The sequence below is a fragment of the Mauremys mutica genome, chromosome 1 (genome assembly GCF_020497125.1).
Source record: "Mauremys mutica isolate MM-2020 ecotype Southern chromosome 1, ASM2049712v1, whole genome shotgun sequence".
Taxonomy (NCBI): domain Eukaryota; kingdom Metazoa; phylum Chordata; order Testudines; family Geoemydidae; genus Mauremys; species Mauremys mutica.
The window spans coordinates 95,898,617-95,918,973 of NC_059072.1; the positions used below are offsets into that span (position 1 = coordinate 95,898,617).

Genomic DNA, 20,357 nt, shown 5'->3' on the forward strand with positions numbered 1-20,357 from the left:
ATTGGATAGGAAGAGACAAAGAAATGAGAGGAGAGAGGGGGAAAACCCCACAGTGTAACTTGTAGCCAGCCCGAGAATAATGAAGACCAAGTGCTTTAAAAAAAACACATTTTATTTATTTTTTAATTACCCTTCCACGTTACATTTCCCCCGTCTCCCGGGAAGAGAAACGGCTGATTGAAGTTTTGTGCTGGTCTGATTGTGATGTGAGGGTTGTATTTGGAGCTCTGGGCACGTATAGCTGGAATGCGAAGGAGGCTGGGCTGCGAGCGAGCGAGATCCAGCTACGCCTTTCTCTCAGCTCCTGAAGCCTAGGGGAGTTATTTCAGGGCTTGGAAGAAGAGGGGTAAAAACAGGAAAGGACAAGTGGGAAGGCTAATCAACCCCCTCCCCAGCCCTCCCTGCTCCTCCGAGCAGAGCAGGGTCACTCGCATTTGTAGACGCTGGGGGAAAGAGGATATAGGAAGAGGAAGCTCTTGCCCCCCGGTTTCCCATCAGCATCCCGGGCAAGAGGCACAGGAGCTGTTCTTCAGCACCGCGGAGAAATCGGTGCAGGGGAGCTGTCCAGATCAGCACCACCACGTTAATGCAGTAGGTGGGAAAGGAGCTAACAAGGGAAGAGAGACAGAGGCAGCAAATCCTGCAGCAAGGCACCGGTCCCCTTATTTTCAGAAGCTTTGCCAAGAGGAGGAGGGAAATCCGTCTCGATTCTCTGGGAGAAACCCCCCCTCCCTTGCCCACTTTACCAACAACAACAACTGCTGCTGCTGCTGCTGTGGGGAAAGCCATGGAAGGCAAGACCTCAGCACCTGTACCGCTGAAATCAAGGGCTCACAGTATACTGGGAAGTCTGGTTTGGTGGTAGGAAAAAAGAAAGGACGAAAAGGAAGGAAGAATTTGAACCCCCCAAAAAGCCAACCACACAAATCCCAGGAAGATAACTGAGAAGAAAAAGGATTTTCATGGCGCAGGCTGCAGAGCTAAGCAAGAAGCCTGAAGGTTGCATCTCTGCTCTTACAATCTCTAACTGTCTAGGTCCAGATAATGAGAGATTGTGTTGAGGATGCTGCTGCTGCTGCTCCCCTGTTCACTGTGGAAGCCATCTCCAAATTAGCCATTACATATGGAAACTGGAGACCAGAATTTTAGAAAAAGGGATTAAGGCATCTCATTTTGGGGGGGGTTCTCGCTTTAGTCTTTTTTGTTCTTTTCTTTTTCTTTTCTTTGTCTTTCTTTTTTATATTACAACCGGAACGTTTCTGATTTAAAAGGCAAGCCTCCTCCCGTGTGGTCTTTATAATTTACACTGTTTTCCGTGGGCTTTCTTACCTCCCTTTTTGATATCTCTCTCCATATATATATATACCCATTATATTAGTAGTGGAATTATTATTTTATTAACACCCACACCCCAAGAATCAGAAGGCGGTTGGGTATTTGTATAATGAAGAATTATGGGGCTCTTTGACAGAGGTGTTCAGATGCTTTTAACCACCGTTGGTGCTTTCGCTGCCTTCAGCCTGATGACCATAGCTGTGGGGACCGACTACTGGCTTTACTCCAGAGGGGTTTGCAAGACTAAAAGTGTCAGTGAGAACGAAACCAGCAAAAAGAACGAGGAAGTCATGACCCATTCTGGATTATGGAGAACCTGCTGCCTGGAAGGTATTTGATTCCGGATCTCCTCACCCCTCCCCAAATAAATCTCTCCACATTCCACCATTTTCTCACTTTCACCATGGAACAAGGATGGTTGGGTTAGTTGCTGAGGAAAGAAAAGGCAATAAGAGGGGGAAAATATGCTCTCTACTCTGTTCCTTTATCCTTTCCTCTTTCCCCTCTTCCAAAAAAACCCTCCTAATTGGAGTAATCTATGCATTGTGTAAACATCCAGAGACCCTGTTAAAGGCAATTGTGTGATCCGCCTCTTTCCGGATCATTATTGCCTGGGAAAGCAAGCGAAATGCTACATAACTGGTGCACTGTTGGCTATAATAACAGACTAAAATAATTGCTCTCCTTTGCAAATTGCTTTGAGGATCATAAGTCTGGGAACTGAGAAAAAACGGCAAAACACCTCATATGTAAATATCAAGTTCCCTTTATGGGGGGCCCACCTAACCCCCAATCTTGTTCTGTCTAAGCAGCCTTATTTGGAAAATCCGAATGATTCCAGTCAGCTCAAGCAGAGTTCAAGAGCATTTCGTAATGTCTCTGAGCAGCCACACGCTGCTGGGGTGGGTTTTGTTTTTGCGGGTGTTTCTCCCCCCCCCCTTCTGAGTGTTTGTTCTCTTGAAAGGGTTACTGCAAAGTCTAAAAATAAATAAGTCTTTGAACAGAAAACCAGCCTAAGTATAATGTGGTGAAACTGGGCAGCAACTCAGCTCCTACATACCGTGACATGGTCTGATGGCCTCTGGAGAACCAGCAATGCAGCCAGCCCCTGGACTCAGACGTGGCGGGGGGGGGGCGCAATTTGCTTTTAAATCGGTGTTGTTTAGTATTGCTGTTGGTGTATGTGTGCATGGGGTGAGGGGTGGGGGGTCTTCAAATCACGTCCTGGAAGGAGAGGGGCACGGATATCTGGTTTATGGAGACACACACACACACACACAGAGCATTTCCGCGGATCGTAAAATCGGTGTTCAAGACGAGACTCTAAGCAGGAGGGTCGATTGGGGGTGGGGTGGGGACATCCACAGATAATGTGCATGTATGTCCATGTCTGCATGGGTCCACCTTAACCGAATTAGCCTTGATCGCTCTGATGAGGAGGAACGGGAAGTGGATACCGCAGAATTGGTTTTCTAAAACCAGCCCTGGAGGTTTGGGGGTGGGGTGGAGGCGGGGAGGGAATAAACTGGGTTCTGTCCTAACGTCTCTCACCAAAGCAGGCTGTTTGGAAATGGTTGTGGTCCGGGAAGAAGCGCGAATTGCCCCCACCCCCACCCCGGTTCTTGGTGCAAACGGTTGAGTGATGGCTGAACATGTTTTGAATAGCTAAGTGACTTCATTGAGCGATGGTCTGTTTGACGCATACTGCATTTGGTGCCCTTTCTCTATCCAAACCGCTGCCTTTTCACATATTCTGCAGAGGAGCTCTCTGCTGAATACTCGATGCTAGCTCCAAGCCAGAAAATCAATATCAGGAAATTAAGCGGGGAGGTTTTAAACACACACCTTCCACACACAAAAACCAACCCCACCACCCCATCGTTAAGAGCCTCTCCGGCCGCTTTCAGCCCAATCGGCGAACGAGGCAGCTACTTCATTAAACATTGATAAGAGCCCCTCGCGGAAAAAGAAACGCAAAGCGAAATGAGTCGGGGAGCTTGGGGGGCGAACAGCCTCTCGGTGAGCTGCTGGAGACCTAGCGGGGAGATGAAGGCGAGAGATAAGCGGGCAGAAGGACACTTGTGCATTCCGATTGTGTGTCTACCCACAGGCACGTAGCTATGGCTACAATGGGGCGGGGGGGGATCGGAGAGGTTGCATTCCTTCTCCCCCACATTGGACCGGCCCCTACAGGCACAGGGACTGCCATGGCCTCAGCTGGGACCTCCCCTAGATTCCAAGCGCTGGAATATTTACATTAAAAGGTCATCATTGCCCCCCTCTAGGGGGACCAGGGGCTTTGTCTTGGATAGGCAACTACCCCCCACCCGAAAAAGTGTCCCGATTTTTCACACTTGCTCCCCCAAGGAGCCATCAGCCCCTTGCACGCCCTCGCTAACGCGCTCCGGGGCTCTCCCCCTCGCTCCGGGGATTGGGAACAGCAGCCCTGAGATGCAGACAGACAGACGCAGCTGGCTTGCCCCTGCAGGACCCTCTCCCCCTCAGCCTGCGCTGGTAGGGCTCAGCGCCCCGCCCCCTGGCAATACCCAGTCCCCTCCTCCCCACCCCTGTTTGTTTAATTGCTCTGCCGCCAAGCCGTGTGAACCTTCCGCGGAAGATGAGGCTTCCCATTCCCGCTACGGGGGAATGCGGAGGGCACAGCTACTGCTCTGCTGCTAATTAACTAGCCCAGCTGCTAAAATCGGCCTCTCCCGAGCGGCAGGGCCAGGTAGAGTTTGCACTAAAACTTTGACGGGGGGCTGGTGAAGGAGTTTTCGCGAGACAGCACAGCTTGCTGGCCAAGGGTGTGTGCAAGGGGTGGGGGGGTTAGGGCATTCACACTAAGCGGGATTGGCCTTTGTCGCTGGGACAAGTCAGCAGTGCCCCATGCTTCCCTGGCAAGGACCTTCCCAGCAGGGATTTCTGTGAGGTTGGATTTCTTTTCATTCCCCTTCCCTAGCTGACCATATTTCAAAGCTCTTTGTCAAGCTGCTGTCTAATGGTTGCAAATGAAAAGCAACTTCGTGTTTGCTTCTCATCTCTCTGGGGTTTTTATTAGTGCGGTTGGCTTCCCTCCTCCACCCTGTCCTTTCTGGAGAGAGAATCAGAAACACTTCTCTCAGGCACCGTGTTTGAAAGCTGGCTGCTTGGGGGCCAGGACCTGTTCCTCCCTTCCCCACAGAGGTCACCAGTGGCCTGGCACCTGGGGGTTCGGCTAGATGACTCCCTTGCAGTCCCTTCTAACCTCATGATTCAATGAAGTGCACCATGAGTGGAAATGGCAAAGAGGGCCTTCCACCTGGAATCCCCCACATCTACAGGGTGGCCATAGGTTGGAGTTTTTCCATCAACTTCAGTGGGCTTTGGGTCAGGCTGTGAGGTGAGGAGGGGCCATTGGTGTGTGAGAAGCTTTATACTGCTGGAAAAGAACTGAGGAAGTCGTCAATGTTTGTTCTCGGCCTATTGGTAGGAAGATGCTGTCCAGGCCACTAGCATGGGGGGTTGCCTTGGTCCTCCAAGGACTCATGAAATCTGGGCTGGTGCTGGAGAGTGGTGGATAAGTAGTGTAGTAATCATTTGAAATAGGGTTTTTCTTTTAGAAATATTATTGTAGTTATTTACCTTTATATAGGCCAGGTGTGGCTGGGCACCCTGATAGATGCCTCTATTCAGGGTTCCTTCTGCTTCACCAATCAGCCTCAGTTATCACCTAGAGCTCTCTCCTTCCCTGGCCCCATCTATCTCTCAGGTACTTATCTGGCCCCAGTTACCATCCTGTCAGCCTCCATGTTCATTCTGCTTTTATCTCTCTCCACCCATTCTGTTCCCTGCAGTGCTCCACCTCCCCAGTCCTCATCCTGCGGTGAGAGGGAAATTTAGTATCTCAGCCAAGATTTCCAAAAGTGATTAGTTATTTGGGGGTAAGGGGAGCATGTTTTTCAGGGGCACTTTCTGAAAATCAGGTCCCTTTAAGGTGTCTCAAGTTAGGCACTAATGCATTCAAGCACTCAAAGACGTTAGTCCCTTTTGGAAATCTGGGCCCCCTGTTCCTTCTTTGTGAGGGTTCCACTTCTTTCAGACGGTAGCTTGGTTCCCCACAGTGGACTTCCAACCTTATACTGGAGGACCTTCTGTGCTGAGGTGAATAAGGATTCCAATCTCAACACTCTTTCATGGCAGAGGGTCCTTTCCCCTCTTCCTCCAGCCCACCAATGAGCTCCGGTGCTACACTAGGATAAGAGGAGAAATGTAGTCTCTGCTCATGTTAAGTACCAAACAAGCAATGTTTTTTGATCTGCCTCCAGGTACCACTCTCTCATCAAGCTGCGCTGTCTAAGCAATTTCTCATGTCACTCTAGAATCTTTGTGCCATTTTTCTTAAAAGGGCAGAGACTGGCTCTTTTAATATAAAATCCGGCACTCTTTTTTAATTGCTCACCCACCCACCAAACAGCTCAGATCTGCAAACTCACTGCACCCATGGATCTGCTGCTCTATGCCTTTTCTGCCTTTAAGAAAGTTGCTGATCCTCCAAACCATTTCCCTCCTTGCATGGAACCTTTTGTATATTTATTATTATGAATGATACTTCTGGTCTAACTGTAGATTTCCATTACTAGGGACTAATTTGAATCTCCTCTTGTAGAATCTTCAAAACTGAAAGACAGTAGTTTATTGGGGCCTTATGAAGGCTAACCGTATGTTACGAACCATTAGCAAAGAGCTAGAAAATAAGACAGAAATATCACAATGCCACTGTATAAATCTAGACTGTACCCACACCTTGAATACTGTGTGCAGGTCTGGTTGCCCCATCTCAAAAAGGATCTAGTGGAAATGGGAAAGGTTCAGATAAGGGTTGTGGATTGGCTTCCATATCAGGAGAGACTTAAAAAAAATTAGGGTTGTTCAGCTTAGAAAAGAGAGAACTGGGGGAATATGATAGAGACCTACAAAATCCTGAATGGTGTGGAAAAAGTGAACTGAGAAGTGTTATTTACCCTTTCACACAATACAAAAAACAGGGGTCACCTGCTGAAATTAACAGGTAGCAGGTTTAATACAAAGCAGAGGAAGTACTTTTTCACACAGCGCACAACTCACCTGTGGAGCTCATCACCATGGGCTGTTGTGATAGCTAAGAGTATAACTGGATTCACAAAAGAACAAGCTAAATACATGGAAAATAGGTTTATCAATTGCTGACCATCTTGGCGAATGGCCAGCAATGTAATCCCATGCTCGGACCGACCCTAAGCCTCTGATTATCAGAAGCCAGACGTGGAAGACGGATGGCTCATAATTGCCCTGTTCTGTGCAGTCCCCCTGAAGCTCTAGTACAGATACTGGGTAAGATGGACCCTGATCTGACCCAGTCTGACAGCTCTTATGTTCTTAAATAGAAACGAACTGTATTTTGTATTTCTGTATTGTTATTGGCTCTGGCATGTCATTATTATTAGAAAAGGGACAGCTCTGAGAGGCTTTTTATACTGGAGAGGAGGGAGAAAATAGTCTGGTGAGAGAAGGCATGAGTGATGTGTGCAGGGTTAGACATCCCTGTAGATCTCACTGGTGTGAAGACAAGTAATTGAATGGATGTTGGTGCAGAAAACAATTCCTGCCTACAGACCCTTCCTGAGGAAAATTAATGAGCTGATCTGTTTCTCTTTCCAGCTTGTTATATCTGAACAGTGCATAGGAGTTTAGTGCAATTTCAGCGTTCGTGAAAAGGAAGGGTCGACAGCAAAATAAAGCAGGGTGCAGGCAGACATTGGGTAAGCTTTCTCCACACAGTTCTGGCAACGTACCTCATCCTTGACCTGCGTAGACCCCCTGTTGTTTCAGTCCTGTGCCACCTCACGGCTTTGTCATTGTACCTTGATCATGATCGGCCCCGTCCCAGTACCACCCCCCACAGATCTGCCAATGCACCTCAGTTCAGCCCTGCAGAACTGCCTGTTACTCCAGTCCTTGGCTCACACAGCTTTGCCAGTGCCCCCAGTCCCGACTAGTAGTACCCCTTGCTGTTCTACTCCTGGACCTCCTCTGAGCACATGATATAAACAGCAACAAACTAACCCAGGGTCCTTGTACCTTCAAGGGCCGGGATCACAGGAGGCCTAGATGCAGTCCTGAGCCTGAGTCAGAGCAGCAGGTGATGGCCCAGCGCATAGCTGATTGCTGCTGGCTTTCCACCTGCTAAGGGGAGGGAGGGTCTGGGCTGGTTGGCTGCTTCTTCATTGTGAAAAAGATCAAGCACTCAAAAGTGAGGGAAAGATCACATTTCATTAGTGTGAGGGACAGCGGACAGGAAGTTTGCCTATGGAGCCCGGAAGCTTTGGTGGGTTTGGTCCTCCTCTAGACTTAATTCATAGCTGTCTGTAAATCATGGCAAGTTGTGCAGAGCTTTTATGATGTGGGTGAATAGCCAACAGGCTGAGACCAGCAAACTCATTTCATTTGTGAGCTATGACAGGTTAATGCTCATCTACAATGGTGAACGGCTGGGAATTGACTTCTAAATAGCTCTAAAAGAGCAACTATGAATCCTCCTACAGAGAGAGAGGGAGAGCAATGAGTTAATATTGTCCTGAAATGCACCAGGAATTGCCTTGTTGAAGGGAGTGGGTGGGAAATGTAGTGGGAGGGACACAAAGATGTAGTATGGCAGCAGTAACGCATAAAGAAATTACATGGGGGATACGATAAATGTTCTCTTTTCCAGGGATACAGAGAGCTATTCCTGTTTGATGATTCCATTTTAACCCATGCATTTCTCCGTGCACCCCTTTACGCATTCCACTTTGGTATAGTCTAATCCAGAGTGCTTTAGTGGGGAAGGGGGACAGCAGACAGGGGTGTTGGTGAGGTTTTACATCAGCACCACCCATTCTAAAACAGAACCCAAAAGCAACGGTAAGCCTGGGAGCAGGGAACCCTTCAGAATCTCCCATCACTGCCCCTAATTTAAGAACAGATTCCCAGCTGAACATGCCCTTTTCATCCCCGGGGGAAGCCATCACTCCTCCATTCTGTGCCGTTTCTGCCCTCCAGATTGCGCTAGTTGACAGGAACTGTGCTCCTGCACATCACACATGAGGTCCTGCCCATTCCAAAGGGGTCACAGAAGAAAGTGTTTCTCACTAGAGAATTCAGCTGCTGCCCACCCAAACGTTCAGCGATTTAGGGTGTGTCAGGGGGATCGTAGAACTGACATTACAGAAAATTCACCTCAAAGTTAGAGGTTTTGCCTTGCGTATGTGACCTTACCTCTACATCTCTGTTCCCAGCTTTTTCCTCTCCCTCCATCTTTGATTCATTCTAGCCATCTCCATTTTATTTTGTTCTCGTTTCTCTCCATTGTTTTCCCTTTTTATTTTCTTTCATTTCCCTTCTGTTCTTTCTTTCAAAAGCAGCTCTTCTGTCCCTTCGTTGCTTCTCTCATCTTCACTCCCAGTTCTCTGTTGTCCATCCCTCTTGCCCTCTCTCTTGTTACCTGATCTTGTCCTCTTGCTTTCCTTGCTCTGTTCTTCATCCCCTTTGCTCCTGCATTCTCCTCTTTCTGTCCTCTCTCCTCTCCTCTATTCCATTATCCCCCATCTCTGGCTCTTCTCTCTCTCTCTCCTCACTGAAGGATCCCAACCCTTTTGAAATCTGTTCCTTCTTTTCCACTTCTGAATTGTCCCAGCTCCATAAAATCTCTTTTTCCCCTCTCCCCTCCCTCTTCCTTTCATCCTCATCAGCTCTTACTATCCTCCCTTCCTCCACTAAGGAATTTGACAGCTGTTGCTGTTGTGAAGGGGAAGCCAGAGTCCACACTTTCCTGCCGTCCTTCCCCCATTGCCTCCTCTTCTTCCCTCAGGGGGAATGCTGCTGCCACTGGGGCTGTCTGAGACGTGGGTTCCCCCCTTCTTCTGCTCTCTTCTGATAGGTTTCAGAGTAGCAGCCGTGTTAGTCTGTATCCGCAAAAAAAACAGGAGTACTTGTGGCACCTTAAAGACTAACAAATTTATTGTAGCATGAGCTTTCGTGAGCTAAAGCTCACTTCTTCGGATGCATAGAATGGAACACACAGACAGGAGATATTTATACATACAGAGAGCCTGCAGTTGAGCCAGTTCCTTCACTTTGCTGCCTCTAGCCCTTTATGACTGGAGGCCTCATTGGCAGCTCGGCAGAGGGTCGGGCTCAGCTGCAGGCAGCCAGCCAGAGGGTCAGAAGAAGCTCACGGCAGCCTTCAGACATGAGTTAGTTCAGGGTCCTACCAAAAAATAAAGGGTGCCCTGGCCACAGCCCTGGGTGACTGTTGTACTGTGACTAATCTGTGACTGTCAGGGAGAAGTGCCATGGCAAACATTCATTCCCAGCAATCTGTTTATATTGGGGAGGTTTTCTTTGCAAGAAAAGAAATGAAAGCTGAGATTAGCACTGACATTTAAAGGATTTGGGGGTGGGGGCACTGCCTGCAGGCTGCTGCTTGAGCCCCAAATGAATAGCTAGATGAAAGGACAATGTAATGACAAATGAAGTTCAGTGAGGATAAATGCAAAGTAATGCACATTTTGGGGGAAAAGAAACAGGACCACTCATACACCTTTACAGGGTTCTAAATTAACAGCATCAGCTCAGGAAAGGGACTAGATAGCCATGGTAGATAGCTCAGTGAAAACCTCTGCTCAGTGTGCAGTTGCAGGCAAAAAAAGCAAACAAGATGTTAGGATGCATAAAGTACAGGATGGAGAATAATATGGAAATGATCATGCTTTTATATACATCAATGGGGCGGCCTTCTCTGGAATACTGTGTAGTGCTGGTCACCTCATCTCACTAAGGTTATTGCAGAACTAGACAGGATTTAGAAAAGGGTGACAAAAATTATTAGGGACATGAAAAAAAACCTCCCAGATGAAGAGAGTTTGAAAAGATTGGGATTATTCACCTTAGAAAGGAGATGGATGAGAGGGGACATGATTAAAGTACATGAAATAATGATTTGTCTAGATAAGGTAGGTCGGGAGCGTCTGTTCTCCCTGTTGTGACACAACGAGGGGCCATGCAATGAAATGGAAAGGCAGCAACATGAAAACAGATAACAGGAAATACTTTTTCACTCAGTGTGTAATTAGACTGTGGAACTCACTGCCACAGGAAGTTGTTGAGGCCAAGAACCTTGTAAGATTCAGTGAGTGAATGGACATTTATGCAGATAACAGGAATATCCAGAGTTGTCATAATTAATTATGATAACCGTTTTGCACGGGATCTAAAACCTCTTGCTTCAAGTCTTAAGCCCATCTCTCACTGTTAGAAACTAGAATGAGGCCTTTATGGGGAAAGATTATGCCACATTTTCCTGCCGTGGTGTTCTTACACCTTCTTGTGAAGCGTTGGTGCTGCTCCTGTCAGAGACAGGATACTAGACTAGGTGGGCCACAGGGCTATTCCAGTCTGGAAATTCCTGTTTCTAAATGTTAGCCCTGCTCAATTGCACCCATAGGCTTTGAAGTAGCCTGTGTTTCTGCTACTGCCAATGATTGCCCTAATTTCACAAACTGATAGTGAGACTAGGTCATTTTTATCATATTTCCCTGGGTAGGATCCAGGGATCGAGGGCAATTGAGAGTATATGGAATTAAAGCGAGTCTTTTCCTTTGTATCCTATTGAATAAAATGAGTAGTCAGCAATGAAGATGCTAGATATGTGCAAAGAATTATTCCTATCAGACTCCTGGCTGCAAGAGAAAGTTATAGGCTTTGGGCCTCTTTGATGCCATCATGACTGAACTAGAAATGAGGTTGTCTCCCTTCTCTTGCCTCTGTGGGAATGATTACTGAAGTGGCATTCGATGCTGTACAATGTCGTACTGTTTTCATACCCAACAGCGAAGGGCCTGATTCTCCTCTCACTTATCCTGATGTAACTCTGGAGTAACTCCACTGAAGTTAGTGGAGTTGTATTGCTTTTTAGACCAGATGCAAGTGGCAGGAGAATCAGGTTCATACAATGCCGTACTTGTGTTGAGTGAGTGAAACAGGGATCTTCACCACTGTCTTTCTGTGCCCTTCCGTTTCCAGCACACCTTAGGGACCCAGAGCTAAACTTGGTGCGGCTGTAAGTGGCTGCAACACCAGTAAAGTCAATGGAGTTGCGCAGCCCCTTATACCAGCAGTAAATTGTACTCCCACTACCACTTTCTGGGAGCTACTTCTATTTTTATGCCCATCACCCTGTCTAGAGAATTCGGAAGGAGACTAGAACTCTCTCAGGTGCAGATTCCTTTACTAGATCAGCAGCTTGATTTTGAGAATATGCAAAATGGCAGATGGGACAGTCTGGCTTTGAGTCTCTGACCACAAACACTCCACCATTCTGTCTGTCTCCTTCCTTCCTTCCTTGGGAGCCTTCTGTCTTTCATTCTCCCCTCTTCACTGCCATCCTTCCCCATCTCCTGTTACACTCTTTCTCTTAAGAGCACAGTCTCCCCTCGTTTTCCACCCCATGCACGCAGAACCCTCACATGTCAGGTTTTCACAACAGGGCCCGGCTTAGGAGAGGCAGGAGTCAGAATCCGTTTCAGTAGAATATGCTGTCTGAAGTTCATACCCCAGCCCCCCACCAAATCTGTAAGCAAACACCCCTCAGAAGCATTATGGGCTTTATCCTGAATCTCACAACCCAGAGGCCGTATACTGATACCTGCCAGCTTTTCAAAACACAAAATGAGGGTGATCTGTGGTATCCAAAAGGGGTCAGATTTGGGCCCACAGTGACACCTCTTTCGTGTCCAAAGCTAGAGATTTGTTTGTTTTTGCTAGAAGCAGCCAAACCACCAATAAATCAAAGATTCAAAACGTTGTATAAAGCAGACACTCTGTCAAATAAAAAAATAACACTAGCCGGCTACCTCCCCTGGATGGTTTTTGTCCTTTCATTTTTCTCTTCCCATTCCTCACTTTCTATTCTCCATACCCATGTGCCTTTTTTCAGTGTCTGTGTTTCCTTCCTACCAATTTGTCTCCACATTTTCATTCTTCCTAAACTTGCTCTTTCTCTGAGACCCTCTCTCTTTCTCAGGCCTTTTTTACGCTAGCAGTTTAGCCGCACTGGGATTGATCACAATTTAGCTGTGAGTGTAGACAAGGAAACACCCTGGGCAGCACCAGTTCAGCTAAACCAGGGGTAAACCACAGCTAGCTGAGCCCAGTGCAGCTAAATCAATTGCTGAGAACCAGCCGTTGAAACAGGGCTCTTTCCGACTGAAGACAGTGCCTACAACTTTTTCTTTTCTGAATCAACTTTTCTCTACTCCCACCACCACAACCACCAGTCCAAATCTAATTTAAATTTCACTGTTTATTCTCTCTGTCCGACTCTCTCTCCCCCATCTCTGATACATACCCTCCTCCCACACATACACACAACTTTGGTCCTCTTGACACAACATTTCTAACTCTTTGGTCCGCTTAGGATGGGGGTCAGAGCTAGGGTCCTGTTCACCCTTCAAATGCAGCTGATTAGAATGAGTGGGTGACAGCGTGTATTTGGGGGGGTCCTCTTCCAAAATGCCAATGAGTTGACTGCCCTGCTATTAAGGTGGAGGGTTTGGGGGCTGAAGAGTGCCCTCATTTCCTAGTGTGCATGCCCCCCAAGAACTGCACCCAGCATGGGTGGGTTCTAAGAAGTCAGTCAGAAATAATTACTGCTGCTTCATTTAGATCCCGAGCATTACCTTTTCCTCTAGTCCAAGGGGAAACCGTTTGGGCATTAGTACTGTCATGGTTTTTTGAAGGTCAATAGCAGCGAGAGGGTGGGAGACATTTTTTCTCCATGCTTATTTCTGAGCGGGAGAGTGAATGAACTGTGATAAATGTTCAGCTGGGTTCTGTACATCACCAGAGCTGCATGGGAAGGGGGCAGGGAAAAGAGAGGCAGTCGTCTTCTACGGGCAGCTGCCTCTGGCCCTTAATGTGTCACCACCACCAGCACAAAGACAGGTGTTGGAATGGGGATGCTGGAGGTCAGGGGATCTCGGCAAAGAGAATGTGTAAATAATGGTCCCCCTGGGCAAGGAGAAAGAGAAAAGGGGGAAAGAAGCTAGGGACAGGAGGAGTGGTTTAGAGAGAGGATATATTGTAATGGGAAGTGGCTAAAACAGCCTGGCAATGCCTCATTAGGTGACGACCCCCTTAAAAGGCAGGCGCAATGGTGGGACTGGAAGGTTCCCTTGCCTTTGGGAAGTGACTTTGGCTCTCAGCAGAAACAGCTAAGTGGAGGGTGTGGGGCAAGGATTGTACCTGAGGCTCAGCCCACAGGGATGTGGAGAGGAGGCAGCTGAGTGAGGGAAAGACACCCCCTCAACAAAAAAACTGTTCTGGAAACACAGCCTGAGAAAGGGGGAAATTCAGGAGAGACCAAGGGGCTCTGGCCACAGGACCATCCCAGCCATGTCTCCGCCTGTCTTTGAAGCACCCCAGCCTATTCCAGCCAGCTGCAGAAGACCCTAGTGCTTCTGAGGAGACAGCACAGCTTGGCACAGAAGTACCTGTCCAGTGGCCCTGCTGTATCTGTACAATTAGCCCACGGGAGCCAGGCATAGGGCACTTGCGATGTTGGCCCCAAACTGTCAGAGATGGAGAGGTGTATCTCTCCCCCAACACCTACTAGAGCCACTGCCAGACACAATGGGGTTTAACAGCATTCCGGTCCCCCAAATCCCCCTCTTGCTCTGCCAGTGTCTTCCGGAGAGGGAAGCATTTATTCCTTTAAATGAAGAGGAATGTCACAGGCCGGATCAGTGAGAGTTCAGAGTAAAGACTGTGATTAAACTGAGGGAAGGCAAGGCAGCGAGGGTGTGTGTCTGGGAGATCAAGGGCTCGGGATCATGTAATAGAGCCGTGTGGGATTTGAAGATTAGAGAAGCTGAAAGAAAGGCCATTTGTTCAATCTACCTGGGGTATTGCTATGGCCTCCATTTCTGTAGTATCTGACCACCTCACAGTTCTTAATGGAGTTCTCCTGACAACAGCCCTGTGAGGTAGGGCAATGCTATTAGCCCCATTTTACAGATGGAGAACTGAGGCACAGGGAGACTGAATGACATGTCCAAGGTCACCCAGGAAGTCTGTGGTGGAGCAGGGACTTAAATTCAGCACTTCTAAGTCATAGCCTCATGCCCTGACTATTGCACCCTCTCCGTTCTACTGTATGAACTGCCACTTTGTTCCTGTAGCAACAGGAATATGTGATTGTGGAAGGACAGACATGGTTTTCCAGGAATTAATCTCAGGGGCTGGAGTGAGATCACAGGTTAGGTGTGTTTCTTTGTGCAGCATGATTATAAGTAGGTGCACATGACAAGGACAGCCAAGGGGAGAAAGTTACGAGAGAACCAAAACTTCCGAGAACACTGTGTGTATGGAGAAGCAAGCCCAGAGATAGAGAGAGTTTCCCCCACCCCACACCCATTGAGCAGATCAGACTTTTCTAGAGCTGGATTGGCTGAAACAGCAGGAGGGAAACCTTGGCAGAGTGACAGTCCCTTTAGGAGGCAGGTGGCATAATGGGACAAGAAGACAGCATGATCAGAGAGAAACAATGGGAAGGGGGCTGTTCCCCAGGTCCAGTTCACTGTGGGGGAGAGGAGAGGCACCTCATTTAGACACATAAAACATGCCCAAGGCAGCAGGGTCTACTCTCTTCCTGGAGTCTGTGCTCTAGTGGGTGGGGCTGTCATTGCCCCTAGGTGCCTGTTACAAGAACAGGAAAGATTTAGAGAGTTGGGGGCGGGGGAGTAAATCACAGGAGTTGAAGTTAAAATATTTAGGTCCTACCTTTTTCCTAGAGGACATTTACCAGACACATCCCCAGCCTCGGAACCTGGAGTATAAAGCGGCAAACTCTTTATTTCTCATCCCTTCCCTTTTGTAAAGGAGAAATATTCCAAGTGGGGAGGGAGAGTGTGAATGGAGAGGAAAGAGAGGAGATTGGAGTGGAGCAGACAGGGAAATGGGGGACAGGGACATTTGCAGGATCCATAGATTCCAAGGCAAAAAGGGACCCCTTAGATCATTTAGTCTGACTTCCTGCATAATGCAGGCAATAGAACTGCCCCCAAATCATTCCTTTTGCATACATGTCCATGTAAGCAAACTTCATACAAACATAACCACCTCTCGCCTGGGCTCTCCCCTGATTCGTTCTGGCATAATTCTGTATAATTTTGTGCTGGGAGACTGGGATGTAACTTCAGTGGCAGCCCAGTGGTCTGTGATGGGATGTTAGATGGGGTGGGATCTGAGTTACTACAAAGAATTCTTTCCTGGGTGCTGGCTGGTGAGTCTTGCCCACATGCTCAGGGTTTAACTGATCACCATATTTGGGGTCGGGAAGGAATTTTCCTCCAGGGCAGATTGGCAGAGGCCCTGGAGGTTTTTCGCCTTCCTCTGCAGCATGGGGCACGGGTCACTTGCTGGAGGATTCTCTGCAGCTTGAGGTCTTCAAACCACAATTTGAGGACTTCAATAACTCAGACATAGGTTAGGGGTTTGTTATAGAAGTGGATGGGTGAGATTCTGTGGCCTGCGTTGTGCAGGAGGTCAGACTAGATGATCATAGTGGTCCCTTCTGACCTTAAAGTCTATGAGTCTATGAGTCTACTTGGGACTTTGATCATGCAGTGTCAATTAAACAGGGGAAGCAAAGCTTGATGATCCCCTTCCTGTGCTGCTCCTTAAGGACCAGAGGGCTCATTATTATGATTATAGTATCATTATTATTGCTACTTTTATCTCTGTTGCAGCAGCGCCATCAGGCCCCAGACGCGGTCAGCACACCTTTGTACTAGGTGGTGTACAAACATGCAGGGAGACATGGACCCTACCCCAAAGGGGTTACAGTCTAAGATGACAAGCACCATACCACAGGTGTCAAAGCAGGATACAACCAACATATGTACAACTCTGATAGACACCATATACATATTTATATACACTGTTGTTTTCTACATCAATAAAAAGAGCATTTCAACTACAACTGACTACCTCTCCTCCGTGGGGTAGTGGAGAATGGGATGCAGAGTCTTTTCCTACCTTAAATCTGAGAAAATAATCATAGGTCACTAGTTATTCTCTGATCCCTTTCCCAAGATTGATTGTGTTTAAAGTTGTTCCCATTTGACAGCTGTTTGGTGCCCTGTGTGAAATGAATTGACTGATCTCATTTTAGTTCCTAATGGACAGGTCTCTTAGTTAGGAGCCTAAACGGGAGCCGAGTGCTTTTGAAAATCTGTCCCCACTTGTGAGTGCTGAGCACTTGGAAAATTGGGCCCCATGGGATGTTAATCCACCATCACAACTGGATCTCTCATTTGCCGTCTCAGCAGAGAGAGGCCAAGGACTGAATGAACCATAGAGCCCAGGCTCCCATATTGCCTCTAGACATTGTCCCTCCGGGTCAGGGCCGAGGCTCATTGGAGAGGCAGCGCTGCAGTGCTGCTGCCCAGGCTGTTGCTGCTTTGGGGCTAAATAGAGAACTGCGGTCTCTAGGGCTGTCAGTACAGCACGATTGACCAGTGTAAACTCATTCCGTTTATGAAAACTAAACAGTGCAGGAGTTATTAGCGAAAAAATGCTTTTCTGTGAAAAGAAACAAAACTCTGAGCTGGACATAGCCGCCTATTCCGCTGGTCACGATGTCAGTTATTCTGGGTCTCCTCGCTCATTCTCATTGAGCATGCTGGATCTGCTGTGGCTCTCGATGCCGCAGCACTGACATCATTGTTTCCTTCAGGAAAGGGTGGAATTAGACTCATGAGCCAGTTGGCCCCTCTCCAGTGATAAATCCATGGGAAGGGGCTCAAGGAGAGGAAATCCCCAGAGCGAACCCCTCATGGAGATTCCACCACATCGTTCCATCAGGGAGGGTGCTGCATTCACCCAGAGAATGGGCCGTGGGTTCCAGCCCTGCTCTTCCTCTGGACTCGGCATGAGGAACTGGGCCTCCCCTGCAGTAGCTTTTCCCAAGGAATGTACTCATCAGAAATACTAAAAGTAGGCCGCAATGGAGCATCAGGTCAGCCATTTGGAAGGAACAGCGAAAGGCACTGCTTGTATTTTATGAACTGAACCATAATGTGATAATGTCTTGGTTGGTAATCATTGGGATAGTGATAAACACTTGATAGGTGATCAACACGGAACTTTGCTTTCAATGTTGTGACTTTTTCTATCTGCCAGCACTCCCTGGAGCAACCCTTGATCTTCCACTTGTTAACAGGATGGGACCTCCTGTTCTTTTCAGAACCTAATTTAAGAATATTGTAATATCTCCTTTTCCCAGACTACTGATTTGCGGTGCCTCGGTCACTCATCAACTTTTCATGAGTTACTGGCTGAGGCCACACTAACCTAGGTCTTAAGAACTGGGTTGGGTATATATAGGAGACGAGGGCGAGATCAAAGAGGAGTTGGTTCAGATATGTGTGGGGGTGTATGAGAATGAGGGAGGGAGTTCAGATGTGTGGCAGGGAGAGGATGATGGGGAAATTAAGATTAGAGCACATAGGAGCAGGAATGATGGGGGATTCAGATTGGGTTAAAGAAAGCACAAGGGCAAAAAGTGGGCAAGGCCATGGGGATAAAGGGAGGTTTAGGTTATATGTGAGAGGACGGATGAGCAGAGTAGTGGGGCATGGAAGGGAAGGTAGCAGAATTTGGGAAGGGAGTGTCGAGAGTGGCTGGAGAAGGAGTAATTAGATCAGGTGTATGGGTTGGAACTGTGGGATTGAGATAGGTTTGTTCACAACAGATCCCATTAGTTTGCTGAGTCCCTTCACCGTATGGACTTTGGTCTAGCAGAGTTGCACTGATCCAGGGCAAAAAGGGGAGCAGAAATGGCTTTAAGCTACCTTTACGTTCCTCTGATCCTGAAGTTGGCTGCGGGGTAACCTAGCTGCCTATGGGCACCACGGAACCATTCTCATGGCCAGGGGATCATTGTTTTTCCCTTTTCCTTGACCACCTCCTCTGCAGAGGAGGGTGGCACAGGGAGCTGCTAGGATGGCTTATGCCCTTTAGGGATTCCCCCATACTGGAGGAATCCTCAGGTGGCCAGTTAGACCAGTTTTATGGCTGCTTTGTGCCACCAAGTGGCCCAGAGCAATTGGAGTGAATCAGAGGATTTGGCCCTAAATTTGAGTATCAGCTGGTTTACGTTAATATCTGTGGGATTCTAATGGGTTTTTTTTTCCAAATTGTCTCATGACAATTTTTGAGTGTCTGTCCTATGTTCTGCAGAACATTATAAAGAAGGTCCCTATAACCTCACACTACACTGTTACAATTGTTGTCTTATCAGACAGCTCTCTTAAAAGTGTCAACTTAAATTATAACTGAGAATACCCAACCTGTACTCAGCCAGTCCAGTGACTGGATGATAGAACATTTATAGCCTGATTTTAAAAAATCAAGGAAACTAGAAAAAAGCTATTTTCTAATAAAACTGCAGCCCACCAAAGAGCAGCCAATCTATCAAGAATGATGTGCTCATACACTAGGGTGATGAGTGCAGCAGAAAAATGTAAATGGGTTGACAAAAAATGCTACAATAAAATAGAGATTATTGAATTACACTTTGGTGGATTAGCTGCTCTCTAATTGGCTGAATCACTTACTGGGTGTCTTCTAGAAGCCAATCACAGAGAGCCAGTTCAATAAAGCTATAGTGAGCAACACTCTGCTGTGTCATTCGGCATCCTCTGGTGAGAATGACTAACTCTGTATCATAGGCAATAATCGTTGTCACGGGGTCATTCTAATGGATCACGCTGGGTTATACTGGTAATTTTGCCCTGATTATATCAGGTACTGTTGTGTCATGTCTTGGTTTATGCTGGGTCATTTGGTCATGCTTGGTTATCTAGATGGTCTATTCATATTCCCCTGAGATACTACTTCTTCAGGGTTGAACTGAAAATGTCAGGAATTTTGTTGGACCATCTCAAGGGGATAATGATAATGGTATGTTGTGTAGCAGGTCTAGCTCAAACCGGTTGCTGCTTTGTACTCTGGATGCGGTAGCTTTTCAGGGATGTGTGGCTCTATGTCTGTTGCGTGCCCTTACAAATGTGCATTTACCTCATTTAATCATTTAAATAGCTGCAGCAGTTTTTGTGGTAATTCTCCATTCTACATCTAGTGAATCCTATCAGTACTCTAAATAATGATAAATGTGGGAAACAGCATGGTCCTAAGGGCATCCGCTGTGTGTGCATCGCACACATGAAGATGATATCCATGTGATAAATTATGTAGCTGTGTGCTGACTGAACAGCAATGTGATAAATGAAGTTATCATGCACCTTTGACTGTTTCATCTGGCCTCTGCCCGCTCACTCACTACATCTGTCACTTGAACACTCTAAATCCCCGGGCAACGTCAAATAGCCGCCATTTAAAAAAAAACCTTAACCAGCCAAAGAGATATTTTCTCCTTCCTCTTCAAAGAATAAATTTGTCCCTTCCCGCTCCCCACCCTGCAATTAAACTTGCCCAAGGCCCAGGATGGGTAAAATACAGTCCTGGGCCAGTGACCTTCTTATAACTAAAAAGGGCATGAGTTTAAAGTTCATTACATTGCCATGTGACTCCCCAGAGTTAAAAACAGAGGCCCGGAATCTGTCCCCTGAGAAGGCTGCTCTACATTGCTAGTTTAACTGGCTACCTGGAGATTGCCATGGTGTAGAGGAATTCCTGGGTGGCACAGAGCTGCATAACCACACCCATTTGGCTTCCCTTCATTTAGGAGACGTGAGCAAGGGACGAGTGTTGCCAGAGTGTCATAGTTCTACAACAATCCCCAGCAGCTGCAACACCTTGTTTGGGCCATGAGTAACCTGGCACAATTTAGAGCAGCCCTGTGGTTACTCTAAGTTGCACTACAGACCAAACCAGCCCCTGCTTTTCCAATGATCATAAAAACACAAAGGCAGCAGAAAGCTACCTTTAAACCATCACACCATCAG

The 20,357-nt window shown here is 47.3% G+C and overlaps 1 protein-coding gene across 2 annotated transcripts in view; it reads left to right on the plus strand.

Moving 5' to 3' along the window:
- The first annotated feature begins 261 nt into the window (after positions 1–261).
- CACNG2 (calcium voltage-gated channel auxiliary subunit gamma 2) overlaps positions 262–20,357 on the plus strand; it is a 59,613-nt gene continuing 39,517 nt past the window's right edge. Inside the window, exons 1-2 of one of the 2 annotated variants that reach the window (XM_045009962.1) lie at positions 262–999; positions 1,520–1,665. In XM_045009962.1, coding sequence (XP_044865897.1) covers positions 1,524–1,665 — 142 coding nt within the window. In that variant the 5' untranslated portion in view covers positions 262–999; positions 1,520–1,523. Of the gene's footprint in view, positions 1,666–20,357 lie in introns of both variants that reach the window. The other variant, XM_045009953.1, reaches the window with a different exon arrangement.